Source organism: Leguminivora glycinivorella, chromosome 3 (genome assembly GCF_023078275.1).
Source record: "Leguminivora glycinivorella isolate SPB_JAAS2020 chromosome 3, LegGlyc_1.1, whole genome shotgun sequence".
Lineage (NCBI taxonomy): Eukaryota > Metazoa > Arthropoda > Insecta > Lepidoptera > Tortricidae > Leguminivora > Leguminivora glycinivorella.
Window position 1 is genome coordinate 23066838 of NC_062973.1, and position 19137 is coordinate 23085974.

The 19137-nt window shown below is 35.8% G+C and overlaps 1 protein-coding gene across 1 annotated transcript in view; it reads right to left on the bottom strand.

The window, feature by feature from the left end:
- Positions 1-19137, bottom strand: part of LOC125242643 (all trans-polyprenyl-diphosphate synthase PDSS1) — a 109431-nt gene that overhangs the window by 2605 nt on the left and 87689 nt on the right. The window contains exons 5-6 of the mRNA XM_048151479.1: positions 4116-4205; positions 673-804 (exon numbers count right to left, since the gene is read on the bottom strand). Of these exons, the coding sequence (XP_048007436.1) occupies positions 673-804; positions 4116-4205 (222 nt within the window). The remainder of the gene's footprint in view (positions 1-672; positions 805-4115; positions 4206-19137) is intronic.

The window sequence follows — 19137 nt, forward strand, 5'->3', positions numbered from 1 at the left end:
TATGACTAATATTTACCAAGGTGTTTGTGCTACGAGTAAGAAGGGATACAAAAATAAAAACAGGCCCATAAGTTTGTTGAATAAGCAACGCGAAGCAATTAGTAAAATACCTGTAACTATATCCTGACCCAATATGTATTACGCTTTTATAAAAATGTGTCCACAGCCGACAATGATCTTTATTAACTAGCTACCTACTGAAATTTCACAATCAATGTCACAATTTCCAAGCTAAATTATGCCGTAAGAATTCCACATTTATTACGTGTTATGCACAACTTATAGGTTGTACACTATCGGGCTTCAATCTTAACGAAGCATTTGATTTCTGCTCTTCATTCATATTTACTTTCCAAGAACCTACACTTGTTTCAGAACTCGCGAACCAAGTAACAATTTAGAAGTCTGTTTCTACCGCATACTTACGTCTTATTTCCTATGGCGATACAACCCTTTGCGGGTCTTGGCCTCCTCTAAAGTCTTTGCCACTTGGTCCTCCAATATGTGAAATTTCCCATTTCTCTGAGAACCTCAATCATCTTCCACAGTCTACTACCGTTTTGTGGCTTGCCTCGATGTCTTTTTTGTTGGGGCTCCCGCTTGGTTATTAGTCCTTAAATCCGGCATTATTTCTAAGCCCGCAAACATGGATGAAGCTTCGATGATACTCACCGCTTTGACGGAGTTGGCGATGAGCGAGGCCGTTTTCCTGTAGGTCTTGGTGAGGTAATGCGCGAACCGCTCGTTCTCGGTCTCCTTGCTGCCCAGTTGCATGAACTCGCCCTGCACCAGGTCTGTCACCACCTGGAATTACATCGAACCTTTTGTTAGCTACTCGTACGTTATAGGAGAGCGTGCAACGACAGGATAAGAAGAGTACCATAGCAGGAGCGTCGAAGACACTAAAGGATGTATTTAGGCAATCTGACGACATTGCGATTACGGTTTGTTACAACCAAAGTTTGTAAATTTTATAATACCATATTCCTAAAACGGCACAATGCCCGATCAGATTATTGTCATAACGTCTAAAACTCGAAATGACTTAAACCTACTTCTCAAATTACCGTATTCCCAAAATGTCTAAAAGTGAAATTAACTTAAAACCAAAACTACACTTTCTCAAAATGCCTTAAATGCAGTATCCATGAAAACTGTATTTTTGAAGTTTTTCTTAAATTGTTGGCTGGATTAACTAAATGAATACTAAAGTTAATAATAAAACACAGTGCAAGGAATGTAATGCACACTGTAAATAAAATTTTAGGTATTCTGAGAAAGTGTCATTTTGAATTTTGGTTATTATGAAACTAATACATTTCGGATATTGCATGTAATAGGCCAATGTCACATTAGCATTTTGATGTACTGGAAATTGGTATTTTTGTAATTTTAGATATTTTACTACTAATTCGTTTTAACATTGCGACATTCTAAGAACATGATATTATAAAATTTGGTTGTAACGAACCGTAATCGACATTGCTACGTTTCGTAGAGAAAAAAAACTAGCGCTATCTCGGTTTCTCAATAAATACAACAAAATGGCCAGAATTGTTGAAAACGCCCATCCATTATTTAGAATAGACAGGCTCAACCCTTGCCTCTAGCCCATATGTAATGGCGATATATCAGCCCTTGGCGGTAGATTGCTTACATAAGAAAGTTTGGCTAGCCGCGATAATGATTCAACCTTTTTTCGAACAATGTTGATTATGCACGAAAAAAAAATATGACATAGACATATGTGCGCAAAAGAGTTCCGTAACATTGTATGTGGCTACAGATTCTTCGCATACCCTAGCGTGTTATCACTCAAGGATACACAGATTGAATTGAGTACCTACACTATCTACATACAACTCTTTATACTTAACAGAATTTACTAGTTATAGCGCCATCTAGTGATACATTGAGAACACACTGCGTAGCATTGTGCATTAATTTAATGCAGCCGCTGCGGTTTCGCTGGTCAATGGCTCATACTACGGTTACTACTTGAAACAGATAGATGTCGCTATAAACAAGTCTGCCCACAACTTTGAAGTATAGAATAAATTGAAATATATGTATTAAGTTGTTTTGTAATTTGAAAAGTATACATTTTCTTAAAACGTAATGATTTTGCGAATCCTTTCATTCACAGTTTGTTTGGCACTACAGTCTGCACGAACGATGAAAAGATTAAGTCCGACCCTTGTTTTCGGTAGAAAGGAGTACCTACTTTCATTATTTTCATCACGTAGGTACAACACTGTCTATTTTTAGTCAACACACATTAGACACTAAACGTTCGAGGTTTTCGCAACTGAATTAGTATAGTTTCATAGTTTGAGTTTTGATTGCTATCATTAATTAGTACGTATTTGAGACGTCGTAATAAATGATTCGGTGTTTTAAAAAGTTATTTATCATTCAAAATACTAATAGGAGCAGTAACCATCAAGAAGAATCTACGAAACAGTAAGCCATACTAATATTGTAAATGGGAAAGTGTGTGTGTCTGTTTGTTTGTCCGCCTTTCACGGCAAAACGGAGCGACGAATTGACATGATTTTTTAAGTGGAGATAGTAGAAGGGATGGAGAGTGACATAGGCTACTTTTTGTCTCTTTCTAACGCGAGCGAAGCCGCGGGCAAAAGCTAGTACAAATATAAAGCTATCAATAATGTATGAGGATTTGAAATCAACATCATTCATACGGAGCAAGGCTGCAACAATTAAGAGCATCTTTTGTTTTCGCAGTAATTACTTTAGTTAACATAATGAGTTATATTATCCTTTTGTGATTTAATCCATTTGAAATGTAATATTCTTATATACCTAGGATGAAATTTTGACTTTAAGACGATACAGGAGGGGTCAATTCTCTATACAAACGCTCTCGACTATTTCCTCCCTAGTTTTTGAAGTTAGAGTAATGACTTTTTCAACACGCATTATTGTTATTTTTAGTTTTTTGATATTCTTATTTTTAAAGACGCTACAGCCCATCAGAATTTTCCAAAAATGGCCTTATTGATTATGACGCAAAGGGTGTGGTATTCTAAATTGGTAACAATTAGCCAAAAGAACTAAACGGTCCGACACAGATTAGTTTATTGTTATTCAGATTCTCAAATTTCGTAACGATTGATTAAGTTTTGAAGGAGGAAACAGTCGAGAGCGGAACCTCGATTTTAAAGATTTTTTCGCAATATCTTTTAACAGAGTTGTTCTGAATGGGCAATTTTTTTTCGATAAATCTAGTTAATAACACTAATAGTACCACTACACACACAGTAGTAACACTAGTATATTGAAGTAAATTCCCAAATTGAAAGGGGGACTCCTTTCCATTTTAGCATTTTCGCTCCTGTAGCATCTTAAATGATGTAACCTAAGGACCTAATATACAAGGCGCTAGAGGTTACTTAAAATTCAGCACGCCAATCAAATATGTACTAAATTTAATGAATATCGCATGCCAGTTCTCGTGCCGTGTAAATGGGTCCTACGATTCGTAAACGCACAACTTTGTTTAATTTGCATTATGTTTCATAGAAAGTATATTCGGTACAAATCTGTGTTTATTTAATTTATTCTACATACATATATATAATCACGCTTGTATCCCAAAAAGGGGTAGGTAGACAGAGTACATGAATTACTCAAGTTTCAGTGCCACTCTTGGCAAAAAGTGGTTGAGAGGGGTTAATTTATTCTGTTGGTAAGTTTTCTTACATATCTATTGATAGTTTTAATATAAGCTTCACTAAAACCAGCGTCATAGTGTGTCTTAGAGGAATATGTATATCTACTATATCGGAGTGACCCGAGTGACGTACGAATCTAAATCAATGAACCATTTACTAAAGATACTTTTTTTTCTACTAAATCCTTATAAAATAATGAATAAACAAGTTATTGTACAGCGGGACAAATCTCGACGTGGGGGCAAATGTACTTGGTCCATTTTTTCCATGTTTTACAATGTGTGCATTATTAAATAGTGTCCACCGGTTATATACCGACGGTAGGTGTGTTCAGTGGATTAGTTACAATTGCCCCCCAGTCGAGATTTGTCCCGCTGTACCTTATCTAAATTCTAGTAGTAGTTGATAAAGCGGTCATACCTGGCTTAGCACGAGTGTGACGTCATCGCTGCGCAGGCGAGCTATCATCATCGACGCCACAGCGAGGATGAAGTCGCCGGCCATCGCGACCTGAAACCAACAGACAAATTCATTAAACACATAGGCTACATTTTGTCTCTTTCTAACCCCCCACTTCCCTAAAATGAGGGGTAGACGTTCGTATGCAGCATTCCGTAATTTTCGATAATAATACTATGTATAGCCATACCGATGTCTTTCATCAAAAGTATACTAGTTATGTAAACACGATTAGAAGTACTTTATAATTAAGTTTTTGCATGCATTTGTATAAAAAAATTATAATTTTGTAACGTTTTGTACTAAAGTAACTTATGTTACACTAGCTTAAATTTATAACTCTGTGCATACTTTTACACATAAGTGTTACCTATTAGTGAAAACTTCATTGGCTTATGATCCACCTAAATGTACGATTTACAGATGTATTATATAATGCTGTTTGTTTTCCTTAATAAAGAAAAAAATAAAAAATAATTTATCGTAAGCATAAAATCAGTAGTGGTTATTGATATGTTCAGAACTTATCACAAATTGCGTCCATCGCAAAACTCGCTTAAAAATTATACATTATGTATGTAGGTAGTGTGCAGTCTAAACTTGGGTACTTACTACGCTATGTTATTAGATGTATATTATTGGGCCATTATTATTGTTGTCTTATCAAATAAATAGTATAAACATTATAAATTGAATTAAATAAGTTACTGATGTCAAGTCTAGCAGACCAATCGTCGAAAAATCGCGTTGATCGTAATATTGCAGAGGGCTTGCTTACGTCGACTTATTCTACTAGCAAAGTTTGTTTATATGAGCCAGGTTTTGATAATCTAGAAGTCCTAGAATGTAAATCTAAAGCTACCCCTCAACCCGGGGCGCTACGGAAGACCAGCGCTGTGGTATTCATATCATAGCATATGCTGAGTGGCGTCCTTTTGTTGCCACTACACAGGCGCCAATGTTTCTTTCACAATCCCTGTTTATTTATTTTTTTTGTTCTACTGATGCACCATCTATCTTTGTGTAACTGGTTTTAGGTGTAATCAGTATCTAGTACCTTAAATGTTTAGAGAGTAAGTTGTTCTTGTAACGTAGGTTAAGGCGCCATATGTAGAATGGTTTATACAATAAATGATTTTTATCTTTATCTTTTATCTTAAATTGTGACGACCAACAAGACTATCAAGAGTTTAAGGTGATAATTGTAATCTTTGTGACAGTTGCAACTGGCCAGACAAACAATTGCGAAAATCAATGATGAAGACTTCGAAGATTGACGTACGCTATTGAGAATGACAATTGAGTGATGCGTCAATGATTTCGGACTTTCTTAACTCGTAGAAAAAGGCTAATAAAAACAATTGTTAAGCTCAGCGATAAATGGGTTAACTTAATGACCTGTCGTTATTTTAATATCATTGTTGTTGATAGTTTGGAATGGCTTCTATTAAGCATTTTGTACCTTTGGCAATCAAATTAAAAAATTGTGAACTGCCGTTGGGAGGTGTCAAATGGAATATGTTTATCTATCGTTGAGCTGCTGTCAATAAATACTATCAGAGATAAATATAGTTGATCGAACCTAAATAATAGCTACAAAATATGACGAAATTCAACTTCACCGTCATTGGATAATTTTCTGCGGTAAGTCAAGTTGAAAATAACAGAAACAAACAATAGACTCCTGGTTGTTTAAGCGCATTTATTGCTTGAGCTTGGCCTTACAGGCTCGTTCGTATAAATGCCAATGCATTTTGTCGGTAACAATAATTTGAATTCTGAGACGTACATAATTTGACTATAATGTCCTTGCACGCAAGCAGCTATTTTTAGCAACATTTTAAGTGGTAATATACCTAATAGCGAGCTATCAGTGCCTAGTTTTAATATTTACGGATATTACAATGACTAAACTAGCAAAAGGTCAATTAAAATTGTCGGAGTCTTATCTTATGGGAAACCAACTATTATAGTGACTATAGTGAGTCTGCTTAAACGCGTCTTAAAAATAAAAGGTGGCAGGTTTAAAAAAAAAGAAGATAGAGAAACAGGATGGCGGGGCTTTTTTAAAAGTCATCGATGCGCTGTAAGTACATTGTAGGGCCTTCGTAAATAAGGATACAACTGAAGTTTATCTTATAAATGTAAACTTTATGTTATTGTTAACCGCTTACTGCACTCCTCGTTTATTTTGCCTTTTTAACACTCGATCATGTTTTGTAATTGAGGACATTACACAGATATCTGAAGGCGAATATTTATGTTAATAAATTAAGTAGTATAGCCGCCAATTATTTTAAGTACCGGCTTATAAAATAAAAATTAAATGTAGGCAACGGGCTCCATTCAGGCCATGCTAGTTTTCCGGGATGATAATCGATCTCTCATCCACATTGCAGACATTCAATAAAGGTAGACGCGAAATTTGCGATTATATTTATGTTTTTAATATTTAAGTTTTTATATGTCTATATAAAGCCTATTGTCGCGAGTATGCGACTTTTATACATGCGTAATAGGTAGTTTATATGTTAAACGAACGAGGAACGAACATAAAATTATTACAAAAGCGAATGCATTAATAAGTTTTTCACAAAATAAATATGTACAGTACTCTTGCAACAGTTGCGACAAACGCTTCCTTTGGCAAATTTTGAAGCGATGTAGCAACTTATGCCTTCAGCGCCCAAAAATGGCATTATTTCTCCTCTCCGCACCCCTTTTTTCATCTCCATCTTTGCGCCACAGAACATGTCCTGTACTACGTAAAGTCAATACGTAAACGCTTTATTCGCGTTGCGTTTCGTTGCTCATTTCTCCGCTGGTATCAGGAATGTCGAGAAAGTCGGTGATGCGGCGGCATGCGGCATACTAATGGCGTTTCGCTGCCGCTTCCGACGCCGCTTGGCACGGCCTGGGACTCATTAGCTCACTGGACACTTGTTAGCCTACATCGGGTGGCCGGTCGCACCCACGCGCCTGGGGATCGCCGCCGGACGGATTGCTAACTCGGTGACTTTTACCACATAATAGAATAATAGTAGTTACGTACAGAAAGGACACTTCCTACAAAATTGAAGTTTGACAGCAGTTCAGGGTCGTTCACGCGAAGGGACGTCAAGTTGTGCCAACCCTAATATATTTATGCTACCGTAGCACATGCGAGCCGAAAGTTGCCGGACTGCCCGATCGGAAGAGAGTTTGCCTGCTTTTACTGGGTAATTATCAATGGACTTACAAATAACTATGTTGAGCATTAGAGTGAGACCAACATCAGGCGATCGAGCCAAATTGTTTGGCCAACTAGGTCTTTGAAAACGTAAAGGCAATTATTGTTTATGGTAAATGACGTAAATCGGTAGGAAACTGGGTTTGATTTAAAATGTTATACATAATTGTTCTGAGCTATTGTTATTGTTCAAAATTCATTCAACATTACCGACTAATCATCATTTGCGATTAAGTAGGTTATTCTTAGATATTTGTTATTATTCCGTATATGTTTTGTAGACCTCTAAAAACTGTAAAGTTACGGATAGTATGTTCAATATGTAACACACAATGAAAAGAAACAAACAATGTGTTTTTAACCAAAAGTAAACACTAAACCAGCAGACCAGCATCGCTAAATAATAAATACAACCATTATTTTTCGCACAAAAGGTCAAAACAATATAAAACAAGGAAGCGTATTAGCTACACGCGAAACTACTTTGAACATCCATATAAAGCAGTGTTCATCAGTGCACTGCGATAACGATGTCATGGCAAAATAAATTACACTTTTTTTATTAACAAGCTCATTAAACAGCAGATTTTGAAAGTGACTCAGTGAATAATACGTTATTGGTGTCAATGACAGTATACTCACTATTAGATTAATTGAAAACATTTTCTTTTTCCAATTTGTAGGAAAATACAATCGGGCTAGTGAATCGATTAAGTCTTAATAATATCATTATAAAGCTGGAAATCCGCATACACGCACGAAGACTATAATTACATAAGAAAATAATGTAATGCCATGCATTTTACATTATTTTTAAACATTTAAATATACGGATGTACTCACGTTAAAACATCGCGTTTGGCGACAAGTTTAGAGTCATATGGAAATCAATCATCAGGCTTGAGTGCATTCGGCGGCTAGACTCCATGCCGCCGCTAATATTTGAAATGTCTCACGAAAGTTTAAGGTCTCTAATATTTTCAAGCTTCGGATGACATTATAACCTATTTGAATAGGTCACGTGACATTGTAAAATGTAAGCTACGATTAAAGAGACATTGAAGCAGCCGTATAATTTGATTAGAAACCGAATGTTACCGTGCAAGGTGGACCGTAAAAGTGGTCGTTGTCAATACTAATTAGTTTGACAGCTACATTGAATAGCGAATGACAGCAGACGCAACACATCGCAGAAAGTCTGGCGCGGTACGGATGCCTCCTGCATTTGGAAATCTGTCGACTGGATTCGAACTTTACTACACAAGGCAAATACACTGAGAGAAAATACAACCAGTTTTCATGTTCGTTCAACAAGTTTTTTGGTTAAAATAGCGCCTACGTGCTCTTTGGTTCAAACAACAAGCTACTTGTCATTTGAATCGGCAATATATTTGAATCAACAAGTCGATTTTATAAAAACAACCTGACACATATTGTTTTAAACATACGTTTGGCTGATTCAAACGGATAAACCGCAACAAGTCGAACTTGTTAAATTCACAATGCAAATTTCTCTCAGTGTAAAGACTGTATCGTTAAGTATGAAGACAATTTTGAGTAGCCGTATTTATTTGCTATTATATTTTTTTCTTATAACAAGCCATGGGCTTAATAAGGCACATAATAAGGTACACATTTTGTCCTAGAAACTCGACGTAAAGCATATATATGGTTTAGACAGTATTGACTTAATCCTCCCGAGTACCAATTACGATTCCGGACAAATGCTACTAGAAAATTCACAAAGTGCGTAAAAGACGATACGATTGCGAAAAAAAATTGTATGGTGCGAACCTCAACGACACATGATCCACAAAGCAGAATATCTGGACATAGTCTAGCCACTGTTATTTAAAAAAAATATAGTTCAGGATCTGTGTATGGCGGCCATTTAGAAAATGTGGCATGGTGCTTACTCTAACTCCGACTTTGATGTCGAATTTGACTATCATACATTGTTTATATCGATCTGGTTTAAGCACTGTTCAAACACCATGAATGTCAATTAGACTTTGGCCTATGGCTAATTTTTTTATCTGTTTCTCTCATCCTGCTAGCATCAAAAATTTACGGCAATCCGGAACGTTGCTCAAAATTGCGTTTTTTTAAATTATATAAATTCGCCGCATTTATTCTACAAGTACCCAATTGGAAAAACCATGAAGAGGACTCTTAAAGAATATATTTTGGCAGCATATTAACCTTTGTTTGTTGAAATCGTACAAAGAGTCATTGAAATATTCTCAAATTAAGCCAGATAGGGGTTGTCCGAAATTTATTTGCTAGACCTTGATGAAAGTACCATAAAGTCCCTAAAATAAAAAAAATATCAGGCCTTCTTATATCAAATAGTACTTACCAATACCTTAAGATCATACTCTCGGAACATAATAATACAAAATTATGCACATGTCAACATTTAGACGAGGTTTGTTTTGTCCTTATACTTAACGATACAGTCCTTAGTAACTCTAGGTCTTCGAGTATTTTTGTTTGAAGAAACTGTATTTAGTCAGTGAAATATCTAATTCATATCGTATCTATAGCTAATATTTGACGTATGTTAAAGTTCGAGGTAGACCGTAAGTATATAACTACGACAAGATACTGCACTGAGTCTATTGGTGGAATAACATACAATACAATGACAACAAAAGCTTCTTAGTTCACATTATTAATACCAAACAATAAGAGCAATTGAACTTGAATTGACAACAATTGAATGTCTAGTCGATTAAAAATTGGGTTGGTTTATTTTGTAATAATAATAAATAATCTACGCCTTAGGCCCCAAGTGCGCCTCCCAAAAGTCTGGGACCCCATGGTCCAGAGATATGGAAATAACAAATATTGATAAATTCACTGAATCCTATATTGAGAATATTCAGACTAAGCCAATAGTAAGTAACTGTTAACTTCCTTCGCTACTACGTTTTCGAGTTAACGTAAAACATCAAAAACTTGTGGAAGACTTTGATCGCAAACGTTGCTAATTTTGGCACATTTGATAATTAGTACGATGTGTCGATTCCGTACAGCACTGGCAATATAACGGATCAGTCACGGGAGGCGGTGGCGCATCGCGCGCGGCTGGTTGCGCACATCGCGCACGCATTAGCACACTTTCCGCGACTATCCGGGGTAATAGTGGGGACGTTTATCGACAAAAAGATGCCAAACCTTTTTTTTCTTGACCAAAGCATGAAACTTGGCACAGTTATTCCTTATATCAAAATAAGTCGATTAAGATCGGGAGCCTTCGGGAGCCTCCCCCCTGAGGCTCGGGAGGGGGGGTCAAAGTACCGCTTCACCCGGCTTGCTTTGAAAAATTCTAACATACCCCGTTTAGTTCATAGGTCATGTTTGGTATCGTTTTCGAGTAAATCAATAACGTAGAATTCATTTTTGGTGCTAAAATTATAATTTAATGGTAAATAAAATAAAAAAAAATGAAAAGTTTGAAATTTTCATCTATGATTTACAAATTCAAGTCATCATAAATGTCAAACTGTTTGCTTTTTCTACAAATAAAAAATATAATATGAAAGCCTATTTAATATAGATTATGAATAATATAACTTTTACCCACCTTTACTAACGTTAAGTTTCAGAAAAAAAACCTTTAAGCCGCGCGGCGTCGGGACGCCGCGAGCGTAATTTTAAAATGCCTTTATTTTAAAAAACTCTATTAGAACCCGTTTAGCTATTAGGTCATGTTTAGTATCGTTTTCGAGTAAATAAATAACGTAGAATTTAGTTTTGGTACTAAAATGACCATTTAATGTTAAATGAAATTTAAAAAAAAAAAATTCTGTGAGTTGCAAATTCAAGTCACCATAAATGTCAAACGGTTTGCTTTTTCTATAAATATAAAAATATGATATTAAAGCCTATTCACAAAGGATAGTACGCGTTCACCTACCCGAGCTTAGACTGTGTGCGGGGAACGCGCCTCTTTCATATATTTGATATCCAGTGTCAGAGGTGTGTTAATGCATAAATAGAAAAAGATTCATTATTATTGACTCCGGTGTCGACAACGGCAACACTCGGGTTGGACCACACGATCTAAAGACCGACTGTACCTGTTATTTATTCATTGTAGTGAACCCTGTAAGAAATTTATATAATAGTATTTTATACAATCGTGATATAATACAAAACTTTTCAGTCGAGTCCCATGTGTAGTACGGTACGAGAGTGAAAAGCTTAATTATATCACTATTGTATACAATACTTTTATTACTTTTTCTACGAGTCATCATCTTCATCATCAATAGATGGAAATATCACCATTCATGCAAGTTAAAATTAATGTCAATAGAGTCGTTCACCGTTGTATCAACATCGAATTACCTAGCAACCAATTGTTTGTAATAACCGTCTCTGATTGGCCGATAACGCGAGAGATAAAAAAAATGTGTTTCAGATGCAGTAAAATTTGCCAGATATCGCAAATTAGTATAGAAATTGTATGAAGTTCTATTTTTTAATTTATTATAGTTAACTAAAGTTAATTTTAATGAGCTTATTATAATTGAGTCGGAACTGCCATAGAGTATCCAACACTGAAAAGTTAGCACTTATAGTTTAGTCTGTGGTGTCCTAATTGACAGATTACTCATACTCATACTCATACTATACATTCCCTTCACAGAGACATAGCTGGGTACATATGGAACTGCATAAAGAAGTCTCTACCCTTTTTATGCAGTTGCATCGGTGTTTGCAACCTGATTTACATTTACATCTTGTAACTTCTAAGCATATATTGGCCACTTCAGTGTTGCCTGACTGGGATCTCCAAGAAGACGGACTTGGCAAATTTTGGTGTGGCACCAACGCCTGACTCCAAACAAGAACGCCCTGAGTCCCATTTCTCAAAACTGAAAGTTACAAGTTACAAGCGGAAGTCTCTTTGCAACTTGTCATATTAGACATTGACAACCAGTTGATAATTGTAACTTGTAGCTTCGAGAAATGGGCCCCTGGTACACTGTGTGCAGTATATGCTAATGCAAGGCGGCTGAGGCTTCTGAAGGAGGTATGTTCTCCAATTGTCGATCTTTTCTGGTACCTAAAGAGGTAGGTACTTCGACCACTCATTCACCGTTACGCAACGACTTGGTCTGAAACAATATGTGCATTATCATTTTAGAGTCTACAACTATCAAATTACAACTTTTTGGTGGATCACGTAACCTTCAGTATTACCTACTTACGTTACGTATCATACAAAATTATTACAAACTTTAGTAGAATCTGATTTGCCTCTGATATTGCTCCATCTTGTAATAGTTTGACACCTTGGGTGGCCTGGCTAAGCTTCAAAGCCAAAAGAAAACGTTTCTAGATTAGACATAGTATGGGATAGGTACGATAAACGCAGCTTGAAACGATCAACAAGGGAGAAACATGGCCACGCAAGGCTTCAAACTATTACGAGATGGAGCAATATCATAGATAGGCTAATCAGATTCTACTAAAGTTTGTAATTATTTTGTATGATAGGTAAGTGTGTAATAGTGAAGGTGATCCACCAAAATGTTGTAATTTGATAGTTGCAGAATCTGTTTAAATAAAATGACAATGCACATATTGTTTCAGATCAAGGGTCCTTACGCAGCAGTAAATGAGTGCCGGAAGAACCTCTTTACTAGAAAAGATCGACACTTGGAGAACATACCTCCTTCCGAGGCTGCCTTACTTCATCATATACTGCCATTTGTCTAAGACTGGGGCTAAAGACATGCCAACCACACCCTTGCTGCCGACGCATTAGGGCACCACGGACTCCACTGCCAGTCTAGTGCTGGCCGAATTTTGTGACACGCTGCACTTAACGATTTAATCCGCAAGGCTCTCGGCACAGTGAACATACCGACAACCCTCGAACCTGTCGGCTTGTCAGCAGCAGACGGAAAGCGGCCTGATGGTTGCTCGCTTTTGCCTTGGTTTCTGGGACGACCCTTGGCGCGTGACCTGTGTGGATAACTTGGCTCCGTCCAACGTCTAACGTTCGGCCCAGAAACCAGGGACTGCTGCTGAAAACGCCCAGTTTAAACGCGCAAATATGCATTTTTAAAAAACAACTACATATTTGCGGCAATTGCATTTGAAACATTTGGACCATGGTCATCAGACACCAAGCAGTTCGTGAAGGAAGTTTCCACCAAACTTGTCTGGGTGTTTGGTGACATACGCATAGGCTTTTACATCATATTTTTTATTTAAGGAAAAAGCAAACAGTTGACATTTTTGTTGACTTGAATTTGCAAATCATAGATGAATATTTTTTATTTATTTATTTACCATTAAATTATAACTGTAGTACCAAAAATAAATTCTTTGTTATTAATTTACTCGAAAACTATATCAAACATGACCTAATAGCTAAACCGGGTCTAATAGAGTTTTTAAAATAGAGGTATTTTAAAATTACGCTCCTGGCGGCCCGACGCCGCGCGTCTTAAAGTAATTTTTTTGTGGAACTTAACGTTTGTGAAGGTGGATAAAAGTTATATTTTTTATAATCTATATTAAATAGGCTTTCATATCATATTTTTTATTTATAGAAAAAGCAAACAGTTTGTCGTTTATGATGACTTGAATTTGTAAATCATGGATGAAAATTTAAATTTTTTTTTTTTTAATTTTACTTACCATTAAATTATAATTTTAGTACCAAAAATGAATTCTACGTTATTGATTTACTCGAAAACGATATCAAACATGACCTAATAGCTAAACGGGGTCTAATAGAGTTTCTAACATAAAGGCATTTTTAAATTACGCTCGCGGCGTCCCGACGCCGCGCGTCTTAAAGTAATTTTTTTGTGGAACTTAACATTAGTAACGGTGGATAAAAGTTATATTTTTTATAATCTATATTAAATAGGCTATCATGTCATATTTTTTATTTATAGAAAAAGCAAACAGTTTGTCATTTATGATGACCTGAATTTGTAAATCATGGATGAAAATTTCAAATTTTTTTATTTTATTTTATTTTATTTACCATTAAATTATAATTTTAGTACTAAAAACGAATTCTACGTTATTGATTTACTCGAAAACGATACCAAACATGACCTATTAACTAAACGGGGTAAGTTAGAATTTTTCAAACCAAGCCGGGTGAAGCGGTACTTTGACCCCCCCTCCCGGGCCCCAGGGGGGAGGCTCCCGAAGGCTCCCGATCTTAATCGGCTTATTTTGATATAAGGAACAACTGTGCCAAGTTTCATGCTTTGGTCAAAAAATTTAAGGTTTTGCAATAAACTCCCCAGCTATAAAAACGCGTCCGTTACGCGGGCAGCGCGCTACGCTCGCACGGTATCCCTGTGACATATGGGTGCCTATCCTATAGACCTAGAAGCAATTGTCATTTTTGAATTTAGAATCCTAAGTAACCTAAGTAAGAAAAAATTGTACACGGGGAGTTAGGACTTAGGGCTATAAGATAATGCGGGCTATTCATGATCTGCATGACAGTACTGTTATTCCTGTAGGGAGAAAGTCCATACTAATATTATAAATGGGAAAATGTGTGTGTGTCTGTTTATTTGTCCGTTTTCACGGCAAAACGGAGCGACGCGACGAATTAACGTGATTTTTTAAAGTGGGGATAGATGAACGAATGGAGAGTGAAATAGGCTACTTTTTGTTTCTTTCTAACGCCCCACTTCACTAAAATGGGGGGTGGAAGTTTGTATGGAGCACTCCGCAATTTTCGAATGTAACGCGAGCGGAGCCGCGGGCAAAAGCTAGTATCAAAATAAATGATCATTTAAGGTCTTATTGTAAGTAGTATGTGAAGATAATCAAAGCGATTAAATAATCGCAGTCACGGTTGCAGTTGCACATATTTGATATTCGCGGTTTTGTCGTGGTCGTGGTATAGTGACATTTCACACGACAATGTTTCAAGGCAAACTGTTATCAAACTTGCACATTTAGGACTAGTTACGCGGTATAGTTTTGTCAAATTGTAACTGAAGCGAAGCGAAAGAATAATTATTATAATAACCTAACCACAAAATTCAAATTTTGAAAAAAAAACCCCGACCGTCATAGTAGACCGATTTTCACGAAACATGGTTAAGAACACTCCCGACTAACATAGCTTTCAAATAAAAAAAACTAAATCGAAATGGGTTCATCCGTTTGGGAGCTACGATGCCACAGACAGACAGACACGTCAAACTTATAACACCCCGTCGTTTTTGCGTCGGGGGTTAAAAATACTGTCAAATGATCACATGAATAACAGCAAAAATATTGCTAGTAAATACAATATGTGCGTGAAATTTAATTAGACATAGTAGTCGGCTAAGTAAAATTTAACAGTTATCAAAAGCATGAAGCATAGCGATAGTAATGGAGAGGTCACTCGAGCGAGACTACCACGATGCGGAAAATTGACTTTTTATGCTACCATTACGTTATTCAATCAAAATAATTGATTATATTATTGTTGATGTTTGATAAGATATACTTATATGTGTAATTTAGGACTTCAACGAACGCCTTAGCCACGTGTAACTGACATAATCGCTATATCTTTGTAACTTACTTTCTGTGTATCTCCCTCGCACCCGCATAGTATAGTAGTGCGCCACGCTTGCGTGTATGACAGATGACTAGCAGCAGCCGAACGGTCATTTGGTAGTATATGAAATCCTCTCTACACATCTAACCTAACAGTCATTTGATAGTATTATTCCCACTATCAGTTATTCTTTCCGGAGCCACTATTATGCGCCCTATCCTGAGAATGATTTCCTAGTTATGAACAAATTTTTAATTCGTTATGTTGGATTCCCTCATAAGGCTTGTTTTTATCTTAATACGGGACTAGGACTAAGGTACAGCGGGGCAAATCTCGACTGGGGGGCAATTGTAACTTATCCATTTTTTCCAATATTACACTATGATGTTGAGTTCTACATGTATCCACTGAACACGCCCACCATATATAACCGGTGGACACTATTAAATAATGCAAACATTGTAAGACATGGAAAATTGGATCAGTTACATTTGCCCCCCAGTCAAGATCTGTCCCGCTTACTTAGATTTATGATAATCATCTACTTAACATTTTAAATGTTACTGATCTAGTTCTTACCTATGCAAAAGGGCTAATTAACGTGGGTAGTCACCACATATCATATCGCAATTGGAGCTTGTAGGTATATTTAAAAGTGTGTCTCCCATGATAAGAGTGAAAGGCTTTCTCAAGAACGCGTCGAAAGTCCGCCCAACGCGAGCCACATGAATAATTTACCAGAAAAATCTCTACGATTTCACATGGACTTAATTCTGAACGCGTTGAAGTTTCTATTCCGTACTAAACTAGTAGGTATAATTGTATATTGGCATAAGAGTGACATAAACACAATAAATAGAATAATAATATGAAGGGCCTTATAAAGTTGCAGTTGAGAAATAATTTCAATCGAACTTCAAGGCGACTTAGTGGCAATCACCCCGGTAGTCGAGTCGGTGCGAGAAAAAGAGTGCAGTATTTTTATGTTTTTATTTTCAGTGACTATTTTTCTGCAACTGGCATGAAGGTTATGATTTCGTCATGATTGTGGTATTAAAGACTGGTCCATCATTGTGAGTTTCGCAAGGCAGCCTTGACAGTGGTCGGCAGGTGGCGGTGCTGGTGGCGGACGGAAGGTGAATGTGGGCAATGTGGCGCGGGATGTGTGTCACCCGGTCGGCCTTGACTCCCCCACCCCCTCCCTAGTGGATCTTATAATAATTTATCTATCCGAAACAGGCATAGAGTATGTCTGACCATAGATAGATAGATAGATACATTTATTGGTACGATAGATACATTTATAGACGGGAAGAGCTGAGGAATATCGGCAGAGAAGTTTGTTATTTTATTTGTTAACCGTCTGTAACCTCCTGCCATCGCATTCTGCAATCGGTTATCATCTGCACAGAAAAAAATGGTTTTTTGAAACAAGAACCAGATGTGTTTCACCTAATATTTCTTGAACTCAAATATATATATCTTGAAATAAGATAATCTCACTAACGTTTCAAAAAATTAAAATTCTTCATATTCAAGATCGAAAATCTTGGATGAAAGCAAATATTATTTGAGTCAAAATTTATATCTCAAATCGAAACTAATTTATTTCTCACCTTAAGAATGATTAAGCAGATTTGATTTAAGAATTAATTCTTGTGCCGATGTAGAGTCAAACTTGGCTCAAGATTACATTCAATTCTCAAATGAACAATTTAAAAGTATTTAAGCAAGTAATATGTTACTTGATAGGAGATATTATTTAGTTCACCCAAGAATTATTGAAATATTCAGCCAAGAATTTAGACATTCTTAAAGCAAATAATATATTTCTTGGTAAAAGATATTACTAATTTCATTCAAGATCTAGTTAAATTTATAATCAAGAATTAGAACAATCTAAAAGCAAGTAATATAATTCTCGGTAGAAGATATTACTAGTTTCATTCAAGATTCAGCTAAATTAACAATCAAGAATTGAAACAATCTAAAAGCAAGTAATATATTTCTTGGTAAAAGATATTACTTGTTTCATTCAAGATCCAGTTAAATTTACAATCAAGAATTAAAACAATCTTAAAGCAAATAATATATTTCTCGATAAAAGATATTACTAGTTTCATTCAAGATTCGGTTAAATTAACAATCAAGAATTAAGACAATCTAAAAGCAAGTAATATATTTCTCGGGAGAAGATATTACTAGTTTCATTCAAGATTCAGTTAAATTAACAACCAAGAATTAAGACAATCTAAAAGCAAGTAATATATTTCTCGGTAAAAGATATTACTAGTTTCATTCAAGATTCAATTAAATTAACAAACAAGAATTTAGACATTCTAAAAGCAAGTAATATGTTTCTCGGTAGAAGATATTACTAGTTTCATTCAAGATTCAGTTAAATTGACAATCAAGAATTAAGACAATCTAAAAGCAAGTAATATATTTCTCGGTAGAAGATATTACTAGTTTCATTCAAGATTCAGTTAAATTAACAACCAATAATTTAGACATTCTAATAGCAAGTAATATATTTCTCGGTAGAAGATATTACTAGTTTTATTCAAGATTCACTTAAATTAACAATCAAAAATTAAGACAATCTAAAAGCAAGTAATATATATTTCTCGGTGAAAGATATTACTAGTTTCATTCAAGATTCAGTTACATTAACAATCAAGAATTAGAAATCCTAAAAGTAAGTACCTAATATATTTCTCGGTAGAAGATATTACTAGTTTCACTCAAGATTCAGTTAAATTAACAATGAAGAATGTATTATAATATAATATGACTAAGGACTATACATTTGTATGATAAGAAGCAAATAATTCCAAATATTGACGAAACATTACAATATTCGTTTGTCACGGGTTTTAGTAATGTTTGCTGGAAAAAGAATTAGTACTGGAAAGAATCGAAGTATCGGGAATTCCCGGTACCACGCAGGTACCGGAATTTTTAGTCCTGGTACTGAAGAGGGTACCGGTACCGCAATCTATATACCTAAATATTGGCTTATAAGCATTGTACAAACTATAGCTAGGATTAAATACTGCATCTGATTGCATGTAATTGTATTGTATAGGTACCTAGTACCTATCTTACGGAAAAATTCGTTTTTGTCTCAAGACAGTCGAAATTTTTGAATCTTGAATCAAGACTTTCGAAAACAAAAGCATTATTGCTCCAAGATATTATTT